The sequence below is a fragment of the Garra rufa genome, chromosome 20, assembly GCF_049309525.1.
Source record: "Garra rufa chromosome 20, GarRuf1.0, whole genome shotgun sequence".
Classification (NCBI taxonomy): domain Eukaryota; kingdom Metazoa; phylum Chordata; class Actinopteri; order Cypriniformes; family Cyprinidae; genus Garra; species Garra rufa.
Genome location: NC_133380.1, coordinates 31,344,071 through 31,369,347, shown reverse-complemented (window position 1 = coordinate 31,369,347; position 25,277 = coordinate 31,344,071). Strand labels below are relative to the sequence as shown.

At 36.0% G+C, this 25,277-nt stretch overlaps 2 protein-coding genes across 2 annotated transcripts; both read right to left on the bottom strand.

Annotated features, from left to right (window-relative positions):
- Nucleotides 1–1,560: 1,560 nt before the first annotated feature.
- On the bottom strand, nucleotides 1,561–9,275 carry LOC141294248 (EEF1A lysine methyltransferase 3-like). The gene is made up of 3 exons (XM_073826326.1): nucleotides 9,092–9,275; nucleotides 2,229–2,340; nucleotides 1,561–2,086 (listed from the first exon to the last, which is right to left on the bottom strand). The coding sequence occupies exons 1-3, from the start codon at nucleotides 9,245–9,247 to the stop codon at nucleotides 1,698–1,700; spliced, it is 657 nt and encodes a 218-aa protein (XP_073682427.1). The 5' UTR covers nucleotides 9,248–9,275; the 3' UTR covers nucleotides 1,561–1,697.
- Nucleotides 9,276–10,283: 1,008 nt separating this feature from the next.
- On the bottom strand, nucleotides 10,284–24,334 carry cyp27b1 (cytochrome P450, family 27, subfamily B, polypeptide 1). The gene is made up of 9 exons (XM_073825750.1): nucleotides 24,014–24,334; nucleotides 23,075–23,265; nucleotides 21,455–21,651; nucleotides 18,715–18,915; nucleotides 17,769–17,932; nucleotides 16,837–17,003; nucleotides 15,822–15,903; nucleotides 13,378–13,575; nucleotides 10,284–13,227 (listed from the first exon to the last, which is right to left on the bottom strand). The coding sequence occupies exons 1-9, from the start codon at nucleotides 24,305–24,307 to the stop codon at nucleotides 13,114–13,116; spliced, it is 1,608 nt and encodes a 535-aa protein (XP_073681851.1). The 5' UTR covers nucleotides 24,308–24,334; the 3' UTR covers nucleotides 10,284–13,113.
- Between the last annotated feature and the right edge of the window lie 943 nt (nucleotides 24,335–25,277).

Here is a 25,277-nt window from a genome sequence, read left to right as displayed (position 1 = left end):
TATTAATGTTTTTATTTTGATGTAAAAAAATATTTTTTATGTTATATAACAACTAAAATAATACAAGTTTTATTGTTGTTTATTTTATTATTTTTATTCTTGTAGTATTTTTTGCTATTGTTATTTTGTTGATTGATATTTATATTATTGTTTTTATTTAGTTTTTGTTGTATTTTTGTTTGTTATTTTATATTTTCATTTATGTTATTTTCTTTTTGTTGTTGTTATTTTTGTCATTTGTTATATTTGTTATTACTATTTTGTTATTATTTTTGTCATTCATTATACTTTTTGTTGTTGTTTTTGCTATTATTATTTTTGTTATCGTTTGTTCTTATTTTGTTGTTGCTGCTGCTCTTTTGTTTATTTTTTATTGTCATTTTGTTGATATTTATATATATTTTTATTTTGTTGTTGTATTTTTGTTTTTGTTATTTTGTTATTGTTATGTCATTATTATAATTTTTGTCATTTTTTATTATTTTTGTCATTTGTTGTTGTTGTTTTCTTTATTTGTCATGTAAAATAATTTTTATTTTTAATATAACAATGAAAATAATACAAGTTTTGTTGTTTATTATTTTTATTTGTATTCTTGTAGTATATTATTTTGTTATTATTATTCTGTTGTTTAATATTTGTTTTTATTTTGTTTTTGTTGTTGAATTTTTGTTATTTTGTTATTATTATTTGTTATTTTCTCTTTTGTTAATTGTGTTGTTGTTTTTGCTGTCTGTTATTGTAGTTTTGTTTGGTTATTTTGCTATTATTGTTTTTTTTTTTGTGTGTTTTTGTCATGAATATTTTTTGTCATTGTTATTATTTTTATTATTTGTTACATTTGTTATTATTTTGTCATTATCATACTTGTTATTTTTTGTTGTTATTATTTTTTTAGTATTTTTTCATATTATTGCTGCCTATTTTTGCTATTATTGTTGTTTATTATTATTATAATATTGTTGTTATTTTTATTATTATTATTTTAGTTGTTTTTTGTCATTTGTTACATTTGTTATTATTATTATTATTATTGTTGTTGTTGTTTATGTTATTTTTGTAGTTTTTGCTATTATTATTTTTGGTGTCATTTCATATTATTGCTTGCTATTTTGCTAGTTATTTTTGTCGTTTGTATTATTTCATATTGTTGCCTATTTTTGCTATTTTTTGTTGTTATTATTTTTTGTTGCTATTATCATGTTTGTTGTTGTTATTTGTGTTTATTGCTGGGTACTCTAGGTTCGGGCCATTCCCGAGCTCGGAGCCCTTCCCTGGACAGCACGCCAAAAACGCTTTACATACTTCAGCTAATAATAAGTGAAAACTCGTGAAATAGCAATTAAATAATGTGGTGGTAATCCATTAGCTAATATGGTTTTTTTTATGTAACTGTAATGAGATTATCAATGATTTCTTACTATAAAGGAATATTTTGTAATATAGCCTGTTACTCCCAAATACATAACAGTTAGTTACAATTATAATAAAAATTTCACACCGCAATTGTAAAAAGTTTGAATTTAATAGAAAACAACAATTTTACTGAAGCGTACAATATGCCAGATAATTACTATTTATAAATAAACGTATACATATACGTACATATTTAAACCTTCCAGCTCCAGATATAAAAATAGACACTGATACCCTACATAGGACATGCGATTTGGAGGATGGATGGATGGATGTTTGACTCATCTCAAAGTGGCCTTATAAATATTGACATTGCTCTCAGCATCTCTTTGCACAAGCTCCACTTTGAATATCTGTGGTAACACAGAGTCATAGAAGTCCTGAGCGCCGTGTTCTCTCCGCATCGTTGATGCCAGGTAGACAACAGCACCATCCCTGCACAAATGAACCAGTGTGTCCAAAAGAAGAGGGAAGGTTTCAGGCTGGTAGACGATATCAGCCCCCAGCACAAAGTCCCAGCTGGAGGAGAACTGGCAATGATCGAGGCCCCATGAAAGCGCTGATACAACGGGGGCATCTGAGGGCCATCCCGAGAGAGGGGTGTTCACTGCAATATTCCTCTCTATCTGCGAAATGGCAGAAGGTAAGTCTGTGATGGTCACATGGGCTCCTAAAAGACATAATAAGACTGTGTATGAGTAAAAGACTGTATCACAGGAAGGATATGTTCGCCATTTAAAAAAAACCTGAATAGTGTCCACATATCAGCCCTTTGAGGTTTTCAATTTCCCAGATATAAATCAATGATTTACCTAATCGTGCAGCCACTATGCCAACAAGACCCGTTCCTCCGCCCAACTCTATGATCCGCATCCCACTGAGATCCAGAGACATGCTCTCAAAGAACTGACATAAATGCAGAGCCTGTGACAAAACAAGGTGCACATAAACAAGCTTAAACGATATACGATTCCACCTTTTAGTGGACTTCAATGGTGCTCAACGGATTAAAGGTTAAAAATGCAGTTTTGCAGTTTCAAAGGGCTCTACATGATCCCGGTACAGTTTATGTACTTTTTAACCTCAAATGCTTGTCTTGTCTAGCTCTGCGATGCGCATGCGTACTCTGTGCACTCCGGTTCAAAACAGTTAGGGTATGTCGGAAAACTCTCATCTGTTTTTCTCCTCCAACTCCAAAATCGTCCTACATTGCTGCAGAAGTACCGACCCAGTGTTTACAAAGTGAACGTGACAGATTAACTGCTCTCTACAAAAAAAATTTAGATAAGTGTAGGATAATTTTGAAGTTGGAGGAGAATTTTTTTTTTTTTGACATACCCTAACTGTCTTAAAGGAGTAGTTCACTTCCAGAACAAAAATTTACACATAATTTACTCACCCCCTTATCATCAAGATGTTCATGTCTTTCTTTCTTCAGTCGATAAGAAATTATGTTTCTTGTGGAAAACATTTCATTATTTCTCTCCATATAATGGACTTAAATTAGGACTAAATATTGTCGTCAACGAACATTTATCACGTGACGAAAATGAGACGAAACGAAACGAAAATGCTGGTCATGTGACGATGACTATAATAAAATGTATAATGCAATATCGTTAACAAATAAAAACGAGACTAAATGTGGTTTACAAAATAAAAACTATGCTAAAATGTCTCTTCATTTTCGGCGACGAAAACTAGACGAAACGAAATGTTATAACGTTAGATTGATGTGCGCATGCCCAGTAGCCAGAGCTGTATCCCTTCTATCCTAAACCGCAGGCGACTTCCCTTTCTCAAGCCCCACTCGCAGAATTATTAGAAGACGACTACAAACAAAGTTAAGTTTGACATAGAGAAAGGGACCGATGGCTGGTCAGCTGTGGTTCGTCTTTGGGAGAAAAAGAAGATACGACTCATACATTTTTTCCTACTTTTTAGTAGTGATGGGAAAATTAAGCTTTTCGAAACACCATTCGTTCCCCTCAACTGGATCTAAAAAGCTTCATTACTCGAAGCTTTTCAACACATTGTACACTAATGACATCTTGTGATCAAAGGTGGAAAACGTTTCTTTTGCGTCCCAGATGTCAAAGCGATTTTTGGACAGTTTCATAAAATGAATCAATTTGTGCTACGAAAACCATAAGAAATATTTCACTTACACAAATTAATTAATCTGTAAATAAACTAAAAAAAAATGTACAAGCATGATTTGTGTAGCCATAGATGATCAAAGTAAATTAAGAATATTGTTAAATTGACTAATTTTATTATTAATCAGAAGTGCTTTTGAAGCGGGAATTACTACAAAATGAACATGCACAAAACTACACCTACATATTTATTCGTATTATGATTTATTCTTAATAAAGAAGTGCATGACACTTGAAATCTGCGCAAGGAGTTCGTGTTGTTTGAATCAGAATACGAAGCAGTCACGTTTGTTAAACTTGAATGTATTTTTTTTCTGGCATTGTCATGTGATGCTGTTTTATTTATTTTATTTTATTTATTGTTTTTATTTTTTTATTTATTTCAATTTATGTGTGTGTACTTCTAACATGTTTGGTAGGTAAAATAAATGTTGTAATTTCAAATTAGAGCATCTTCCATGTCTGGAATGGATGTATTCTTGAGCTTATAAGGTAATAATAATATTAGATAACCTTGTTTGAAATGGGTTTGGCTAAAAAAAAAACCTTTGGTTTCGTCTATACTACTAGGTACTTATACTATATTGACTGGGTTAAATAAAATTGCATTACTAAAAATAGACTAAAATACAATTTTCATTGACTAAAAATTGACTAAATGTCATCAGTTTTGGTCGACTAAAACTAGACTAAAATGTCATCAGTTTTCGTCGACTAAAACTAGACAAAAATAGTCATGGGTAATTCTGACTAAAATAAGACTAAAATGCTCAGACTTTTAGTCGACTAAAACTTGACTAGACTAAAAAGAGTATGAACATGACTAAAACTAATAAAAACTAAAATGACAGCTTCACACAAAGACTAGACTAAAACTAAAATTAAAATCGGCCGCCAAAAACAACACTACTTCTACGGTGCCCATGAGTTTGAACTTCCAAAATGCAGTTTAATGCAGCTTCAAAGGGCTCTAAACAATCCCAGTCGAGGAAGAAGGGTCTTATCTAGCAAAACGATCCGTAAATTTTGAAACAAACTGACAATTTATATACTCTTTAACCTCAAACGCTTGCTTTTTTCGGTTAAAGACAATTAGGGTATGTCGAAAAACTCCCATCTCGTTTTCTTCCCCAACTTCAAAATCGTCCTACATCGCTGCAGAAGTACTGACCCAGTGTTTACAAAGTGAACATGCCAAGAAGATCAAACACCCTTTACAAAAAAAAAAAAGGTACAACAGCGATGTAGGATGATTTTGAAGTTGAAAAATAAAACAAGATATTAGTTTTTCGACATACCCTAACTGTATTGACTCGGATTACACAGACTACGCACGCGCATTGCAGAGACGAGACAAGACGAGCATTTGATGTTAAAAAGTATGTAAACTGTCAATTTTTTTTTTTGAATGGCCGATCGTTTCGCTAGATAAGACCTTTCTTCCTCGGCTGGGAAGCTGAAGCTGCATTTTGGTAGTTTAAACTTGGGGGCACCACTGAAGTCCACTATATGGAGATAATTCCTGAAATGTTTTCCTCAAGAAACATAATTTCTTTACCACTGACAAAAGAAAGACATGAACATCTTCACTGTAAAAAATTTTAAGGCAGTTCAACAAAAAAAAACTTAGTACTAATTTCCTTTTTTCTTGTTTACTCAACTTTTGAAAACATCAGCTACACTGACTCAAAATAATTTGTCAGTGAAACAAAAAATGTCTAGTTGAGTCAACTTAACATTAGTAGTTTTCTGGAGACCTGCACCTGCAGGAGAACAAATCTTTTTACGTTGTGCCAACTGAACATTTCTTGTCTGAACGGCCTGAAATGACAGAAGTTGAGTGAATCAAAAATACTATTGGAAATTAATTGCTTTATATTTATTGTCACCATCGTTGAGATTCATATGCTGATTTTTCAGTTCTATGTCTGCCATTCCAAAAACAAAAAAAAACAGTATAATTTGACTATAAAATTGTTAAAATTCAATCTGCAGATATAATGGTCTCCTATAATCAACGGTGTGCAATATAACATTCACTGCATGGTGATTATTTTTAGCATCAACGTGCCAGTATCTTCCTAATCATATTTTCTCTTAGATACTAAAATAATGTGTCCTTTGAACAGAACTATAGCAGTAAAAGAAAAAACATAATTGAAGATTTTAGGGTCAGACCCAACAAAAGCAAACACTGACCACAGTGATGGTGGTGTTTTAAGAAATGAAACATCTAAACCTCTGTTAATTCTCATTATGAAATTTTGTATGAGAGAATAAAGTCAAACTGGGGGGTGTTCCATAAAACAAGTTTACCAAATAAGTCAGGCTTATTTCAGTTAGTCTGACTTATTTTGAGCCAAATCAAGTGACAATAAGTCAGACTAACTGAAATAAGCCTGGCTTATTTGGTAAACTTGTTTTATGGAACACCCCCCTGGTTAGTGATGAGTGAAGCTGGTGTTGCTGTTTAATCCTCCTCTGCTGAGATCTTGAGAGATTTAATTCAGTTGATTTCATCTGAGGCTGTGACTGGAAGTCAGTTGTAGTTGTGCTTCTGTTTGTCCCTTTCTTTCTCTTTCTCATTAAATGTAGTTCTGCTTCAGTGTTACTTTATTACTAGGGCTATTTATTACTGCATTGTGGTACCAAATACACAGCAAAATCCCCAGTGTTAATTTAACACTGAGTGTGGACACATATAAACACTGAAGCAGTGTTAAAGTTAATGAGATAATTAGGTGATTAACGAAGTAATGATTGATCATTATTGAAGACACCTGATGTTCATAAGCAGAATCACCAAAGGAGAAAACCAAACTTTTTAAGCAACCATTATAGTGGTCAATATTTGCATTAGTTAGGCTTTTGTTTACCCTTAAGTTTTTAAAGCTAGATTTTATTTGGCTGTTATTACTAAGTTATAACAGCCAGACAAGCCAAGAGCGAAAGTCATCAGGTGGCATTGACTGTGCTTGACATAATCATCATATATTGACTTCAGTATTTGACAAAGGATTTCCTTACAGATTACAAGAAAATGTGAACAATAGAGCAATCAGTTTTGGCATAATCTTAGTTCTGTTTAAAGGACACGTTGTTTTAGTATCTAAGAGACAATATGATTAGGAAGATACTGGCACATTGATGCTGAAAATAATCACAATGTAGTGAATGTTTTATTGCACACCATTGATTATGAGACCATTATATCTGCAGACTGAATTTTAACAGTTTATACTCAAATTATACAGGTTTTTTGTTTTCAGAATGGCATACATAGAACTGAAGAATCAGCATATGAATCTCAACGATGGTGACAATAAACAGAAAGCAATTCATTTCCAATAGTATTTTTTTGTTCACTCAACTTGTCATTTCAGGCCGTTCAGACAAGAAATGTTCAGTTGGCACAACTTAAAAAGATTTGTTCTCCTGCAGGTGCAGGTCTCCAGAAAACTACTAATGTTAAGTTGACTCAACTAGACATTTTTTTGTTTCACTGACAAATTATTTTCAGTCAGTGTAGTTGATGTTTTCAAAAGTTGAGTAAATAAGAAAAAACAAAAGGAAATTAGTACTAAGTTTTTTTTTGTTGTTGTTGTTGAACTGGCTTAAATTTTTTTACCGTGTTGGATGACAAAGGGGTGAGTAAATTATCTGTAAATTGTTTTTCTGTAAGTGAACTAATCCTTTAACCCTTTGAACGGTACGGTCCCACATATGGGATTTAGAACGTTCGGTGACGTCACGCAACTGACAAATTCAAACTGCGCTTGTCATATAATCACAACCATGCAGTGTTTTTAACCACATAACGCTTATTTTAGGTTTCAGACATTTAAATACACATAAGTACTAGTAAAAGGAGACATTTAGAGTTTGTAAAATACACACATATGTCTATGGAAGCAGCAAATAACAATCTATTCAAATATAATTTGCCGATGTGTTTTATTCATATCACATACGCATAGGCTAAGTAACTAAAAAGTTCACTCTATTCCTCTCCTAGTAAACCAGCCACTTACTTGCATGTATTTCGGGAGAAACGGATGAATTTACTTGCTGTAAATCCGGCTGACAAGACTCTCTGAACGGCAGCGCGAACAAACATGGCGGCGCCCATCTCACATTACAGATCACGATCCAGAGCATTTATATAGGGTTTTAAACGACGAAACATACTAATTCACACATATTTGGGAATCGGAATATCAGATAGTTCATGGCATGATAAGCAAGTGTGTGAGTATTCTGAATAAAAAAGGAAAAACTAAATAAAAGCGATCTATCTGTCATACAGTGTTATTGTGTCTGTGTTGTGTCACGTGACAAGCTTGACACGTGGCCATGGAAACAATAAGGACGAACGTTCTAAAATAACGGTCGCTTAAAAAAAATCACTCAGGGGTCCACTAGAATATTTTAAACTCACCACTGAAAGGGTTAAACTGAAGTGCACAGAGTATACATGTACATCACAGAGCTAGACAAGACGAGCATTTGTGGTTAAAAAGTGTAAAAATATATATATTTTTAAGAAAATGACAGATCGTTTCGCTAGATAAGATCCTTATTCCTTGGCTGGGATCGTTTAGAGCCCTTTAAAGCTCCACTAAAACTGCATTTTTAACCTTCTATCCGTTGTGCACCATTGAAGTCCACTATAGGGAAAAAAAAATCCTGGAATGTTTTCCTCAAAAAACTTAATCTCTTTGTGACTGAAGAAAAAAAAAACATGAATATCTTGGATGACACAGTGGTAAGTAAATTACCAGGATTTTTTTTATTCTGGAAGTGGAGTAATCCTTTAAATAAATGACTAATTGCCTAATTCATGTAATATGATTAGATTTATAATTTAGAGTCATAATTTAAATGTGATTTTAATAGATTTAAAATGTCTCTTTTTTAGATGTAGCTGAGTTTTGTTTTGCTCAGTTCTAGCAGAGGATTGTCAGTCTGTCCATCTCAAGACAAGAGGTCCTTTGGAGGTTGCTTTGCCGTTTTTATTTTTAAAGAGATACCAGCCAGTGGGCGGCAGCAATGCATTAAGTATGAGACTCCTGTGTCTTTTACATGGCAGAAACAAAAGGAGCGTGTGCTGTTGACAGTTCATTCGGCAAGCAGCCTGGTATTTTCGTAGAGTTGGTCTGTGTTTTCTGCATATGGTCATTCATATCACTACTCTGTGAATAATGCGGGCTTCAAGTACACAAAGTATTAATTAGTAAACAAAAGCATCACATTTTACTGTTGCAAACTTTATGTGAATTGTCAAAATGTGCGCGACCAGTCTGATATATCATGTTTCCATTTTGAACTACGCAATTAAGTGGCACCTTCATATAACATCCAAAATGAGTAAGAAAGTAAGTACATTAATAAAAATGTGTTTTGTTTTCTGTTTTTTTTTGTATTCGTTTTGTCTCTCATGTAATTATGCAATTATGTATTACTTTGAATTATTGTTCACTATGTACAGAACCTGCTGTGTTAATATACTAACTCACGGAGTCCCAGACTGACGCAGCGACGCCGAGGTTCGCGCTGTAATCCTGATGGATCGTGATGTTCAGTCCGTGAACTCTGTATGTGCTGTCTGTGCTGAACGTCTCCTCAAATAAACCATCTTCTGCTGGAAAAATGTGCTCGGCGTCTCCGATCATGCCGTTTCTGCGATACAACAGCTGAAGGATGCACGTTTATATCATTGAGGAGTAAAGAGTAAATGCAGAAGTAGCAAAGAGGACAGAAATAATCAGTCTTGAGTACGGAAAGCCATCAGATCCAAAAAACACCACCACGTGCAATTTTTGCAGTGACAGCTGCAGTCAATGCCATTTGCTCATCTATCACTGTAAAGTAGTTTTATCTGTTCTGTCAGGATCTGATTTCCGATCTTGTTTCTACTGAAATGCACCTGACATTTCTTGAGTACTATGTGAAATATAGTAAACGCTGGATTTTATATAATCACTCAACATTACAAGAATAGACCTAAGATATTGTTAAAGATTTTTTTTTTTGTGAAGTTTATTAATTTAAGTAAACTTAAGAATAACTTTGATGTTAGTAGCCTAATTTCAAGAAGAACATTAATGGATCTATCTACTACAGTTGAGGTCAAAAGTTTACGTACACCTTGCAAAATCTGTAAAATGTTCATTATTTTAGCAAAATAAGAAGGATATCATACAAAATGCATGTTATTTTTTATTTAGTGCTGACCTGAATACGATATTTCACATAAAAGATGTTTACATATAGTCCACAAGAGAAAATAATAGTTGAATTTATAAAAATGACCCAGTTCAAAAAAATGTACATACACTTGATTCTTAATACTGTGTTCCCTGAATGATCCACAGCTGTGCTTTTTTTTTTTTTTTTTTTTTTTTAGTGATAGTTGTTCATGGGTCCCTTGTTTGTCCTGAACAGTTGCCCACTAGTCTTTAGAAAAATCAAAGGTTATAAAATCAAATCAAAATGATTCTGTCACGATGTAGGCAGGAACACACGAACAACGACGTAGTAAAAGACGAATATTTAATAAATCCAACGGAATACAAGCAGACACAGGAACAGCAGGGTAAGACATCCATATAACATCAAAGACCGACAAGAGTACAGGGGAAAACACACACCTTAAATACACAGACTGATTACACATCCAGGTGGAGACAATGAAGGAGGAACCAAACACACACTGAACTGCGGGGGAGAATGGGAGAAACCAGCAAGAAAGTCCGGGGATGTGACAGATACATTAGGAGCCGGGGGTGTAAACTTTTTAAATTTCTAGGTAAGGGTAAATTTCACTTATTTTGTCCTCTTGGAAGCATGTAAGTATCTTCTGTAGCTTCTGAAGGCCAGTACTAAATGACAAAATGATGATATTCAGGCAAAATAAGAAAAATGTACACATCCTTATTGTGTTCAAAAGTTTACACCCCTGGCTTATAATGCATAGTTTTTTTTTCCCTTCTGGAGCACTAGTGAGCATTTGAACCTTCTGTAATAGTTGCATATTAGTCCCTCGGTTGTCCTCAGTGTGAAAAGATGGATCTCAAAATCACACAGTCATTTTTGGAAAGGGTTCAGATACACAATATTTTTGAAAAACCAAAGAATTTGTGAGACCTGAAGGATTTTTCTGAAGAACAGCAGGCAGTTTAACTGTTCAGGGCAAACAAAGGAACTCATTAACAGCTAACTATCACTAAAAAACAAAAAATAAATAAAAATAACAGCTGTGGATCATTTAGGTAACAACACAGACTCCAGGGTATGTAAACTTTTGAATGGGGTCATTTTTATAATTTAACTATTAATTTCTCTTGTGGACTATATATAAATGGCTTTTATGTATCTTATTTATCTCATCTGTTTTTCTTATCCCTCTATTTAGAAAAAAGTTGCAATATGATCATCAGGCTTTTGAGTTTGTTTTGTTGATCTCTCTATCATTATTGTATTGCATTGAATTATATGTTTTGATCATTTAAATATAATCTTACTAAGACAATATTGGAGATACAAAGTGACGACTGATACTTACAGTATATAATTTTATGTATTTAAGTAACTGCTATACAGTTTGCAGAATTTCGTCATATAAATATCAGCACCTGCACCAAATTGCCTATTTTTGCTCAGTTTAAGTCTCTGAATAAAACCAAGCACTTTATCAAGTCACCTGAAGACTTTTCTCTTTTATATTTTCTCTAAAGTTTTAATAAACTGTTCAATTACTGTTTTCTGATTATTATTTCATATTTCAGGCATTACAGGGTAGTTATTAATATGTTATTAAGATCTTAAACAACCCTACACCACAAGATGGCATCCTTCCATCAAATTTGTATCTATTGTGCATTAATGACTTTTTGTGATTGCTAACAGGAATATGGATCTTACTGTTTTGGTGGTCACAGTTCAAACTACTTAGAGATCAGCTTTTGACTGATTTCAGTTTTCCACTTCCTTTCAATGCCTTCTTGCTGTGACGAAACAAGTTCCAGAGCACTCAACTGATAACAGTGAAGGATTAAATGTTGAATGCTAACATGGTCATCAGATCATGCTTTAGGTTTAGAGGCTGACCTTAGCTGCTAGGGTAGATCTGATGGCTTCCTCCTACTTGTTTCCCAGTATCATGGGTTCAAAGCACACTGAAACTTTGAACACTCTGTTTAGTGTGACCGCTGTACTTCTGTCAAAGGCTCAGAACAGCTGCTGTTGGAAATGTCAGAGCAAACACAGTGTGGCCTTGTATCCATCAGCCTTTGTTTTACTAGAGCAGACCAACACTCGTATTCTCAGAAAAGCTGCTATTAGAATAAGTAGGTTAAACAAGCTTTTGTGGAATTACCATGGAGTAAAGTATAAGAGTGAGCTAGAAAGTAAGCTTAAAGCTTACTCAAAACAAAATTTTCAATTATTCAATATAGAAATATTGTGTGATTTATTAGAAATCATACTTCAAGTAGTTTTATCAGCAGTTATTTCAAGTCTGATGTTATTCCTGAAATATACAGTACATGGCTGACCTTATATGTGACCCTGGACCACAAAACCAGTCCTAAGTAGCACGGGTATGTTTGTAGCAATAGCCAAAATTATCAAATTTTCTTTCATGCCAAAAATCATTAGGATATTAAAGGAAAGATCATGTTCAATGAAGATATTTTGTACATTTCCTACTGTAAATATATCAAAACTTAATTTATGATTAGTAATATGCATTGCTAAGAACTTCATTTGAACAACTTTAAAGATGATTTTCTCAATATTTAGATTTTTTGCACTCTCAGGTTCCAGATTTTCAAATAGTTGTATCTCGGCCAATATTGTCCTATCCTAACAAATTATACATCAATGGAAAGCTTATTTATTCTGCTTTCATGTGATGTATAAATCTCAATTTCAAAACATGTACCCTTATGACTGGTTTTGTGGTCTAGGGTCACATATCAGGTCAGAATTTCACACTCAAATCAACAATATGTGAAAAAAATGAAATTATGGACTTGTGGCCTTCAACATGATTACTGAAGTGTCAATGAACATATGGAGTAAAATCAAAGTAAACATCTCTGCTCCTTAAGTCTACATTTAAGAACAAGACCAACATTTTTCAGACACACTAGCACCAAATCTCCATTTCCATGAGCTGTTCCTCTCATTCCTTTTGCATACAAGCATCTATAAATGCACAGCTTTTATAGGGTCTTTCTGCTGTGAAATGAAGATCCACAGCATGTTCTGTGAAACTTCATCAAGCAATGGACATCCTGTGCCTCTCTTACATTCTTTTCTTGGTTATGTCACAATCTTCAGATTTTCTGCCATAGTTTTTGAGCTGGTATCCACTCAGATAAGCTGCAGAGGGAGTGAAAGGCAGTGGAACGCAGCTCTCGCCTCCTTCCCTTTCTGCCGCTGGACGTCCCAGTGTCCTCCTGGCTCTCTGGATCTCTATATCAGTCAGGGCCAGTTCTGTCACATCGTGTCCCGGTCGCCTCTGACCTTCACATCAGCGCTCGATGAAACGAAGGTTGATCTGTCTCTCTGGGACCAAAAGAGTTCTGGTCATCGGATGGACTGGATTGCTGTCTTCTGCTGGCTCCACGTTGAAGTGCAATAAAATCTGTGAGAAATCAATCCATACGTCAGAAATTGAGTCATTATGAGGTCAAATACAAGCAACATATGCACAGATGTAACTTTACAAGATCAATGACATGCTTTTAGAAAACCAATTTGGAAACTTGTAATTTTACAACAGAATTTCAAGTACCCTAGAAAGCGCCAGGTAGACCTCCAGTTCAGCGATGCGTCGGCCAATGCAGCTGCGTTTGCCCACTCCAAAAGGCACAGAGGCGTATGGGTGGCTGCCCTCGGAGCGACTCAGCCAGCGTTGCGGGATAAACGCATCCGGATCGTTGAACTGTTTAGGGTCACGGGATGTGGCGTAGTGGCACAGCGTGATCAGAGTCTGTGAGGATCAAACACACACCAGCTTTAGTGCAAATCCAGACGTTCACACCACAAAAGTATGGCTGCATGATAATGGTTCAAATTTACAGTCATGATTGTCATCTAAAATCAAATCAAAACTACATCAAAACATGGTTGTTTAAAGAAGTCCTATTATGCTCTTTTACAAAGTCTTTATTTTGTTTTGGGGTGCACTAGAACATGCTCTCATGCTTGGTGGTTCGAAAAACGCACTATTTTTCACATAATTTACATTACAATAGCTTTCTCTCCAGCCTGGCACAAATGGCCCGCCTTCCGAAAAACGAAATGAGTTGTGATTGGTTAGTAATCCCACTACGTTGCGATTGGCGAACAGCTTAGATGGCGTTTCAGTCCTGCCACACCCCTTCCCAAAGCAGCAAGTTCAGTGTACAACTGTGCAAGCTAGATTACAGATTAAAGAGATTCGTACGTTTTAAATATGGATATTTTTCTTACAAAAACTCATTGGTTCACTACAGGAGGCTTTTATTGACCCCCCCGGAGCCATGTGAGCCACTTTTTATTATGGATCAATGCACTTGGACTTGTTTTGGACTGATGGAGAAAAACTCCAGTCTATGCCATTCAAAAGCTTGGGAGTGCCAGGATCATTTTTAATATAACTCCGATTGCATTCGTCTGAAAGAAGGAAGTCATATACACCTAGTATGCATGGAGGGTGAGTAAATAATACGCTACAGTAGTGTTGGTCCTATTGTCAGCCTGCGAGATCGCCGATACATGATATTATCATTATTGTGCTAATTTATTTAATTATTTACATGCCTGAAACCAGCTCCAGCATAAGGCTAGTAAAGCTATCTACACTGTATAATGAATAAATCTCTTATTACACACTGTACACGTCTACGGCGTGGCAACCGGTGATTGTCACTCTAGTCAATGCTTGTGTTCAGCCATGGCTCTGCATGTGTTTCGACCCTCTATACCGCACACGGCGCGGCCCCAACACGGTGACTGGAGCAGTCCGCGGCCGCTTTAGTCAATGCTTGCATTTATACAAGTTGCCCTGCGGATCGTTAAAGCATCCCAGAAGCGGCTGTCCATGCTACATCGCTAATCACCCACCTCGTCCCTCCCCACCCGCCGACATTTCGAATTTCCGTAGGCGGGATTTATTTGAATCACATTCTAATGGACCGCATTGTGACATCATAGCATCCAGAAAACAAACGCTGTAGTCCAAAGGAGCCGTTCATTGTAGTTCTTGAAAATGATTTTTTAAAAACTAAAGATCTCCCTTTGGAGTGGACTTTAATGCTGCATTCCAGGCAGGTTTTTGAGCTGGTAAATCACGACTTTAAACCAAGACTCATGACTTTGTAGCGTTCCAGGCAAGTCACGTCAAACGTTTTTTCACCGTGTACCACTTGCATAAACACAGCACCCGTGTGGGGCTGCCATTGTTGTTTCGCGGGCTGTATTATGTTAGAACTCGAAACTGGGAGTACATCAATCTAGTCACGGGTTTGACTGCCTTTCCAGTGCACTTTCACGGGTAGAAGGTTGGAAAAACACGGGTAACGGGTTGCCTGGAACGCAGCATTAGATTTGTAACTTTGTCGATGTTTTTTTATGCCCAAATATACGCACCACACACACACTAAATAAAAAAAGTGAAAAAGCATAATAGGACCCATTTATTTCACCTCATCTAGTTTCCGGATTTATTATATTAAGCCTATCATTAAGAAAAGCTAAACCTGTCAAATTCCTAATATTAACTCTGGCAATTACAAAATATGTTCATATCTCTCTATTAAAGCAACAACACAAAAGCCTTTGTATTGTGGCACAGATGTTGCATAAGGGAATTTATTCAGCAGGCACAATTGCAAACAATCGAGATTGTGTTCGGATTTATTACAGTTTGTTATGAGATTTAAAGTTGTTGTTATGAGTTTTGATGGCAGATTTACGACTGTGTGAAGAACACAGACTGGCTGTGATTTCATTTAAGCAGAATAACTCAATTGAGATCGCTAAACTTCCAGCGTACATGTTTGTCAGTGTTTGTAGTTGCCAGGTTTGGAAGATTAATGAAACACTAGTCAGGAAATGTATCCATTTAAAAAAAAAAACTTATTTAAACTCTTGACATCTGGCAACCTTGTTACTAATGATAATGCAAATGTAAATCACAATTAAAATTCAATATATCGCTCTACATTAAAAGCTAATGGAATATGAAATACTCACATTTCTAGGGATCAGATATCCTCCTACTGTAATATCTTTGTCTGGGATGACTCTAGCGTTGGCTGGTATTACAGGATAGAGCCTGGAAAATGTTAATTTAATTTAATATAATGAACTTAGTGGATAAACTCTATTTGACATACACTATCAGTCAAAAGTTTTTGAACAGTGAGATTTAATGTTTTTTGTTTTTTTTCACCTAGCCTGCATTTATTTGATCCAAAATACAGCAAAAGCAGTAAAATTGTGAAATATTTGTACTATATAAAAAAACTGCTTTCGATTTGAATACATTTTAAAAATTAATTGAATTTATTCCTGTGATCAAGCTACATTTTTAGTATCACTACTCCTTGTCACGTGATCCTTCTAATATGCTGATTTTTTTTTATTTTTTATTTTTTTAATTAATTATTATTAATCAATATTTCAATATTTAAAACAGTTTTTTGATGAATAGAAAGATCCAAAGATCAGCATTTGTCTGAAATAAAGCTTTTGTAACATTATACACTATACCTTTCAAAAGCTTGGAGTCAGTATACATTTTTTTTATTCTGGGAAAGAAATTATAGGAATTTCAAATTCAGATAAATGCTGATCTTTCTATTCATCAAAAAAACCTGAAAACAATCCTACTCAGCTGTTTTCAACATAATAATAATAATAATAATAATAATAATAATAATAATAATAAATGATTTTTGAGTAGCAAATCAGAATATTAGAATGATTTCTGAAGGATTAGTAACACTGAAGACTGGAGTAATGATGCTAAAAATTCAGCTTTGAAATCACAGGAATATTACATTTTAAAATATATTCAAATAGAAAACCGTTATTTTAAATAGTAAAAATATTTAAAAATGTTACTGTTTTGCTGTACTTTGGATCAAATAAATGCAGGCTTGGTGAGCAGAAGAGACTCCACTAAAAAAACATTAAAAATCTTACTGTTCAAAAACTTTTGACTGACAGTGTAAAAGCGAATACACAAAGGTCTCAGTCATTGTACCTGAGGATTTCCTTCATCACGGCCTTCATAAGCGGCATGGCAGCCACATCACGTGCCTCCGGGACGCTCCGGCCCTTTAGCACGCTCAGAACCTCCTCCCGCAGCGCGGTTTGGACGTCAGGATGCCGAGAGAGTTCATACAGCGACCAAGACAACGTGCTGGAGATCTGAGGCGGCGGATGAGAAAAAGACAAAGTTTAAATTCATTCTTCCAAAAAAAAAAATATCAGTGTTTACTGTTAAATGGATTTCAAACTTGTTCGTTTCCAAGGATGGAAAGAAATCATCAGATAATCGTGTCATAGCATGCCACACCACAGTCAGAACTCCCTGAATTAGCTTTCACCACAAATGACTTCAGATGTTTACTGATCACAGAATCGCTGTTATAACACTTGATTTAAAGGTGCACTCAGTATGTTTTTGTTAAAGCAGCACTGGCTGATATCTTAGTCTAGAGGTGCGGATGCAAAAGCAGTAGTTTTTATTTAGTTTAATGTGATGTTCTAAATGAATAAAAAACTATACATCATTTTTACACCAATTTTCTTCCAGTTGATGAGCAATACAAATATTGACAGACAATCAGAATCCACTCAACTTCAAAGAGCACTCGACCACAGTGCTTATACTAAAAAGAATGTTATTGAAAACTATATTAGTGTCTGTACCAACACTGATTATAGTTATATGTATAATGATATATAATTGTAAAGATTATAATGATATACGTATAATTATATACAATTATATAATTTTAAGTGTGAATCATTTTAGTGTAGATCATTCGAGTGTCCGCCCTGGCTGAGCTTTCATTACGGCTATTGATCTGACTTGATTTTCAGCAGATCCTTCAGAAGAATTACTCATTTCTTCAAATTTAAAATGTTTTATTGGCAGGATCATCACTGGAAGCGATGTGAGATGCATACCGTGTCGACGCCAGCGAGCAGCAGCTCGGTCACGTTGCTGTACACAGATTTCAGAGGAACTCCAGCCTGAGATAGGAAGTATGTGAGGTATCGTCCCTCCAAACGTTCTCCTCTTGCCATCTTCTGCCTCTCCTCCTCAAGACGCTGCTCGATGTGGCCTTTAGCTACGATGACAGAAAGATTTTACAATTTTCAACATTATTAAGCCTGTTATAGAACCACAATCACAGTCCAAATGAAAACACCACATGACAATCTTAGCTTTAAAGAGATAGTTCACTCAAGAATGAATGTTCCAAACCTGTAAGACCTTCGTTCATCCTCAGAATTTGGAAGAAATTGTTAAATAAAGTAGTTTTTTGTCTTTGTGCACAAAAAGTATTCTTGTCGCTTCAAAAAATTACAGTTGAACCACTGATGTCACAAGGACAATTTTACTTCTTACGACCTTTCTGGGCCTTGAATGTGGTAGTTGTGTTGTGTTTATGCAGGGTCAGAAAGCTCTCGGATTTCATCAAAAATATTGTTATATTTATTTGGGTTCTGAAGATGAACAAAGGTCTTACGGGTTTGGAACGACATGAGGGTGAAAAATTAATGACAGAATTTAGATTTTTGGCACTTTCTAAGCACTTTCAAAAATTTTGTCCATATAAATTTCCCTCAATTCTGACCAAGTGAGTGAGCTTTCTTTATATGTACACTTCAGGCAGCTCCAAATACCACAATGCAACACGATTATGATGTGATTTAGTGCTACATTTCTTCAAATCTGTTCCCATGAACAAACAAACATAAAATTTTACTGTTTAATCTCAATTCAACTTTCTGCAAGGTATGACCAACTTAATTTCACACTCAAACATGTAAATGATGGCCATTTAGTCACAGTTGGTTTCATGTTCATGGTAAACCTTTAACCTTCAACAGACTTTGCGATACTCACCGAATTGAAACATGTAGTCCCAGCAGCCGCAGAAGGTCTCCCAGGGTTTTGGAAGGAGCCGGTGGAGCCTCTGAGGCATAGCCATAGTGAGAAGAGTCATAACGAACATGGTGTTGATGGACTGGATGAAGCGCTCCGTCTCCACAGGAACAACCGGATCGAGACAGCCGATTCTGGACTCAAATAGCACAGAGGAGATTCCTGGTAGAAAGAGTAGAAAAGACGAGACATCTCACTTTGGTTGCTCAACCAGGCTAGGACCAGCACCTGACCAGCTTAAACCAGCTCATGACCAGCTAAGGACTAACTAAGGACCAGCTGCCAAGCTTCAAAATATACCTAACCAGAATATGCTGTATTTTTCTGCAGGGAATGAATTAGTTGTATTAGTTTTCTAAATCTAAAACGTCTCCATTATGTTTTATTTAATTTTTAACAAAAAGTGTTCTTTCTCAATATTTTTATCTTTTTTTCCATTAAAGATATCTGTACAACCTTAAATCAAGAAACAATTACTTGACAAGCAAAGTGACATAAGATAGGAAGTTTTGTTTCCTATGAAATTGGTCAAAATTTTAATAAAGAACAAATATCTGCCAATAGGCTCAGAAAAAAGGTCCAAAGTTGCCACTTTGTAGGTGCTCTAAGACAAAAAAAAAAAAAAACTAAAAGGAGCTAAAAGAGAACAGCTCAGTGACAGTTTTATATATACTTAAAAAAGTACATTTTCATACCCCAATGACAGATGTTTGTTATTGTTTTAAGCATAAACTCCCTTAATTTTGTTGTATTTATAGACCAACTGCAAACTTGCAAACAGTGATGATGTTTTTTGTGGGTGGAGCTTACCTGGTGGCAGAAAATGACCATGGAATAAAAAAGGTAAATTTGAGTTTATATTATAAAATTCTGACTTTATATTCACAATTCAAGAGAATATATCTCACAATTCTAATAAGAAACATCAACTCTTTTCCCCTCGTTTATATCCAACATTTCTGGGGTTTTCCCTCTGAATTGACAAACATGCTATTGTTGAGTTAAATCAAGATATAAATAAAAAGGTAAATTTGAGTTAAAGGAACCGTATGTAAGAAATTTATTTCAGTTAATCATAAAATGGTCCTGACATGTCACTAGACATTAAGAAATCATGTTCATTTCAAATACTTATATCACTGAGAACAGTGGTCCGGCCAGGATATTGTCATTTAAAAGTGAAAGTTGCAGCCCACAACTGATGTTATTCTTGTCATTTTGTGTTTTGGTCTGAGGCTCCACCCTCCAGCTATCTACTAATCACGAAGTCAGTAGAGTTTCGTCATCCGGGTTGCCAGCTCTGCTCTAGTTACAGCTGCAGCTACGAACGTGTCGGATAAAACATGTATAACGTTACGAAACCTAAAAGACCTCGTTATGAATCCGAAATACGTTGTGACAAAGTCCGAAATAAAACAAGGATTTGTATAGGAGATGCCTTTGAAAGATGGAGACGGCTGAAAACGGAGAAGAATTTGTAGACAGACGCCAACGTTGCTAATTTTCTCCTGGACAGGTAAGATTCATCTATGTTTGGCTAATTTTGCTTCCGTAAACAGTGGATTTTCCACGGTCGTCCGTGCTAAATGCGTTCATAAAAAGCTTTATATCGCACCACTAGCAGGGTATGAAAACAATCTATGTTCCGACTGAAATGTGGTATTACAGTAAATCTTTACGAAATATTTGGCTAATCGACATTAGTAAATTTTTGCGATACATAATTTCTTCACAAAACATCTCTCGTGAAGCATAAACATAATTAACAGAAGAAAAAAAATACTGTGTAGGACTCGTCACTTGCCATTAGAAGCTCCTTGTAGCAGCCTACGTTCCTGCTGGATCCTGCAGCTTAGCTGGCAACCTCCAGTCAGGGGGGAGGGGGAGGGGATACACCGTTCTACAGTATTTTGAAAGTGATTGCAGTACCAGTTTTGGCCACAATCCTACATACGGTTCCTTTAATATTTCAAATTTCTGACTTTATTTTCTCAATTCTGACATTATATCTTACAATTCTGATAAACATGCTATTGTTGAGTTAAATCAAGTTATAAAGTCCAAACTAGGATAATACAGAATTTATACATTTGCGAGATAAAAAAAAAAGTCAAAATTGTGAGATGAAATAGGTAAATGTTATAGGTTTAAATAGTATTTCATAGTATAACTGTGGGGTTAATACAATATGACTATCAACTGCATATGTGAATATTATGTAGACAAATTGTTTAAATCAAATTTTGTAATTCAGTAATCATAGCAGGTTTCATCCATAGTCTGCTTCTAATGGCGTCTTTGATGATAGTATTCTATAAAAATGATTTGTACTCTGATTCTGACATCCAAAGGCACAACAATATTTTTTTCTCTTATTCCATGGATTTGACCCATTTCCCTTCACTTGTTACCAGTGTTTTTCTGCCACCGCAATGCACGCCCAGCTGCAGGGGACGTAACTGTCACGTCTACTCCAAATTGGTCTATAGCTTCATTTTGCATCTGCAGTAGATGCATGTTGGTTTAAGGATGTTTTTGTAGTGAAAAACAAGACAAAACTGAGGAAAAACATGAAAAATGCTCTTTTGCAGCTCAGTTTTAATAAAAGCTATTTGGATTGGAGAAGCTGAAAGTGACAAACCTCAAACTCTTTTATCTAAAATATCACTTAACATTTGACTCTGTAATATGAGTGGTTTACCTTCCAAACCGAAGCGGTAGAACTCAGCAGAGATGTCAGTGATGAGGCTGCCGGAGTTCTGCTGCGTGCGTAGCTTGAGTTTTTGGATGAGGTCAGTCACTACAGAGTTGAGAGTGCCGTCATACGCCTCCACAGCTTTAGGTCGCAGCATGTGCTTCCCCAGCAGACTGCGCACGCTCTGCCACTCCTCCCCTTCACTGCAACACACACACAGAGATCAATGAAGACAGGGAAGAAGCAGAAGAAGACAGAAGAAGAGACTGCAAACTCCATCTACCACGAGAACTACTTTGCAAACAAATAATGTGTCAGAATTCCCAATCATTCATTCACTAAATGACGTTTTTGCTGCGTGATGCATTAAGCACTGCTGCAATTGATCTAGAAACACTTCCCCTCTATAACGTTCATTTTTAGCACCAATAAAACTGATTAATTTGAAAAAGCTACAGCAAGTTGCAGCTCCATTAATAATGTTCAACAGTAAGAATACAATTGTCTTTCAAACGTGAAGTGTATGTACATGTCTGACTGACTGCATGTAGATTTACTTTAAATCTAAAGAGGGCTTTACACTGGCTGCTCTGTGACTAAATCATACTTGCTCAGCCCCAGTATCAACGTATACAGCTGTAACTGCTGTGTAAATGCGTTAAACAGTTAGTGTAGATGTTCTTCTGTGCCACCTTCAGGTCCCACAAATTCTTTGGTTTTTCAGCATTTTTTGTATTTGAACCCTTTCCAACAATAACTGTATGATTTTGAGATCCATCTTTTCACACTGAGGACAACTGAGGGACTCGTATGCAACTATTACAGAAGGTTCAAATGCTCACTGATGGTCCAGAAGGAAAAATGATGCATTAAGAGCCAGGGGTGTAAACTTGTGAATGGAATGAAGATGTGTAAATTTTTCTTATTTTACCTAAATATCTTTTTTATTTTATTTAGTACTGCCCTTTAGAAGCTACTGAAGTTACTTACATGATCACCAGAAGACAAAATAATTTAAATTTACCCTTATCTTCAAGTTTAAAAAGTTTTCACCCCCGGCTCTTAATGCATTGTGTTTCCTTCTGAAGCATAAGTGTGCATTTGAACCTTCCTCAGTGTGAAAAGATGGATCTCAAAATCACACAGTCATTGTCGGAGAGGGTTCAAATGTAACCCCTCACACCCGGGTCCTACCGCACCTGCTCCGAGCGGGTCTCGAACCCGGGTCTCCGGCACGGGAGGTGTACGCACTAACAAGGAGGCTAAAGGCTACAACCTCTAGCGTCGGTCACTAGTGCGTCTCTCACAGCACCTACTAGCTGGCCTCCGTTACACAAATACACAAAAATGCTGAAAAACCAAAGAATTTGTGGGACCTGATGGATCTTTTTAAAGTTTATCTGTTTAGGACAAACAAAGGACTCATGAACAACTATTATTAAAGAAAAAAACAGCTGTGGATCATTCAGGTACCAACAATATTAAGTAAACTTTTGAACATTGAACATTTTTATAAATTCAACTATTATTTTCTTTTGTGCGCTATATGTAATTACCACCATTAAGGATGAGCTGCATGCATGCAAACTTGTAGAAATGCTCATATGAGTGAGCGCTTGTACCCACGCAGTCAGGAGTCCGTATCCTTCTCCGCGGAGCTTGCGGTAATCCTTCCAGGATGAGAGGTCCGAGCGCATAGGGTGCTGGCCTTCCTGTCTCAGCACCTGCTCGATCAGCTCCGGTTCAGCCACATGGACTGTCAGGATGGGCCCGAAGCTGGCCTTCCACATGGGGCCATACTTCTTCCTGCCCTCCAGCTTCAAACAGAGTAACAAATCATTTACTCACTCATTTTAATTTCAGATGGACACTATTAAATCATATCAAAGCCATGATGAGGATTGGGCATTAGGCTTTTAACTTTCGTTAACCCTCATGTTATGCTCTGGTCATGTTTTTTATTTTATTTTACATTATATTGAACCAAAACTCACTGACTTTACTTAGACAGGGTATAACAACTAAAACACTTTTAATGTTTAATTATGCTATAATTTATTATTTCCAAAGAATGGATTCAATCTATATTTGTTTTTGTAAGTGATTGATCATAGCTCATTCATCTGAGCTTAAGTAGCTACCTCAGTTTTTCAGTAAATACTGACAAAATGATCCACAAATAATGCTTAAGGTGCATAAGCTCAAATAAGTGGAACTTTCGATCAATAACTTCCAAAAACAAACACAAAACCTGTGTTAACTGAAATAAAGCATACTGTCAAAAATATTTGATCCATAATTTAGCGATAACAGCATAATGAGAGATTTATAAGCAAACAAAGCCAGTCATTTTTGAAAGGAACACCAGATTAGGATTTGCAGCACAGCACAATGGTTAAGGGGAAAAAAAAGAGACAAAAATACATATTGTTCATATAATTGTTTTTACACAATAACATTACTTAAGCTGTAATAACGTTTCTATTATTAGTCGAAAGCAGCTCAGAAACAAGAAAACATAAATCAAGTGCCAGTAAGCAATAAAAGATCTGTCAGCACACGCACCTGCAGCTGATGGAGGCGAGACAGTCCGCGTCTGAAGAACAGATCCCAGATGAAGCCCGCGGCTGAAGGTCCGGGCATCTGCTCAAGCGTCTTCACCTGCCGTGACTCAGGCGCGGGCATGACGTCAACCCAGCGGTCCGCGCACCTGAGCAGCGGAAACGCGCTCCTGCAGGACATCTTCAGAGCCTGAGGCAACATCCTTCTCAATAAGTTCATACAGTGCGCACGAACGGACGCTGCAGCTCTTCCTGCACGCGAGCCGGTGTTTATATCGCACACCTTTCTTCGGCTCATCCAATAGCGCGCGGAGAGCGCGGACTGCCCGCCTACTGATCTGGGAAATGGACGTGGTCTGACTGATCTTTCATAATGTGATACGCGGAAATCTCTCACACAGCTCTTCAGGTTAGCAGCAGTTCTGCACGCTCAGTCGATGGAATCGATATATTGATGAGTGATGAAGTAACTAACGTTATTTATTATCATGTATCCTGCGCTGGCAAGCCCGTCTCCAGTCCTTATGAGATATTACACAAACTGCCTACACTATCCGACCTTATACATAAATCAGCAGCGTTAAAATCAAACGAGCATCCCATGATTTATTGCTTTGCTTCATGTATGTAAAATTGATAGGTGTTATTGGAGGCCATAGTGGGAGCCTGACCTGATTCCAGCGATCGTGGCTGATGTCCAGCATGCTGTGTGAGGTAATATCAACAGTACTGAGAACCGCCGCTAGACTCATCTGTGCAATGGGAAAGATAGCAGCAATGCAATCCTCTTTCATAGAAACCCAATGACAGAGAAGCGTGTCTGGCGGTATTGATGTAAAACATAGAGAGTTTTTCCACATTAGGGTCATTCCTGCAGTCTGGTGGATTTTACGTTCCTGCGAAACAACACTGCATATTGCATATTTGACATAAAATGTTGATCAACTTGCCACATAGTTTATAATGACTAACACACATTTATAATGATTGGTACATAATAATAATAAAACATATTTTCTTAAGCACTTGACAGAGTGTCAAGTTTTCTCAACTTTAAGTGAAATTTAGGGGCTAAAGGCACACCCTAAGAAAAAAAAAATGCTTTTCACTGTGCCTAAAGTGTATGATTGCAGAAAAATATATGTTTGTACTGAACATGGAGCAACAGATTTTGTGTGAAAATAAATCATACAAGTCGTTTATTTTGTTTTAAAATTTAATAAATGTATGAGGTGGCATACATGGCCTTGCAGATAGCTAAAATAATG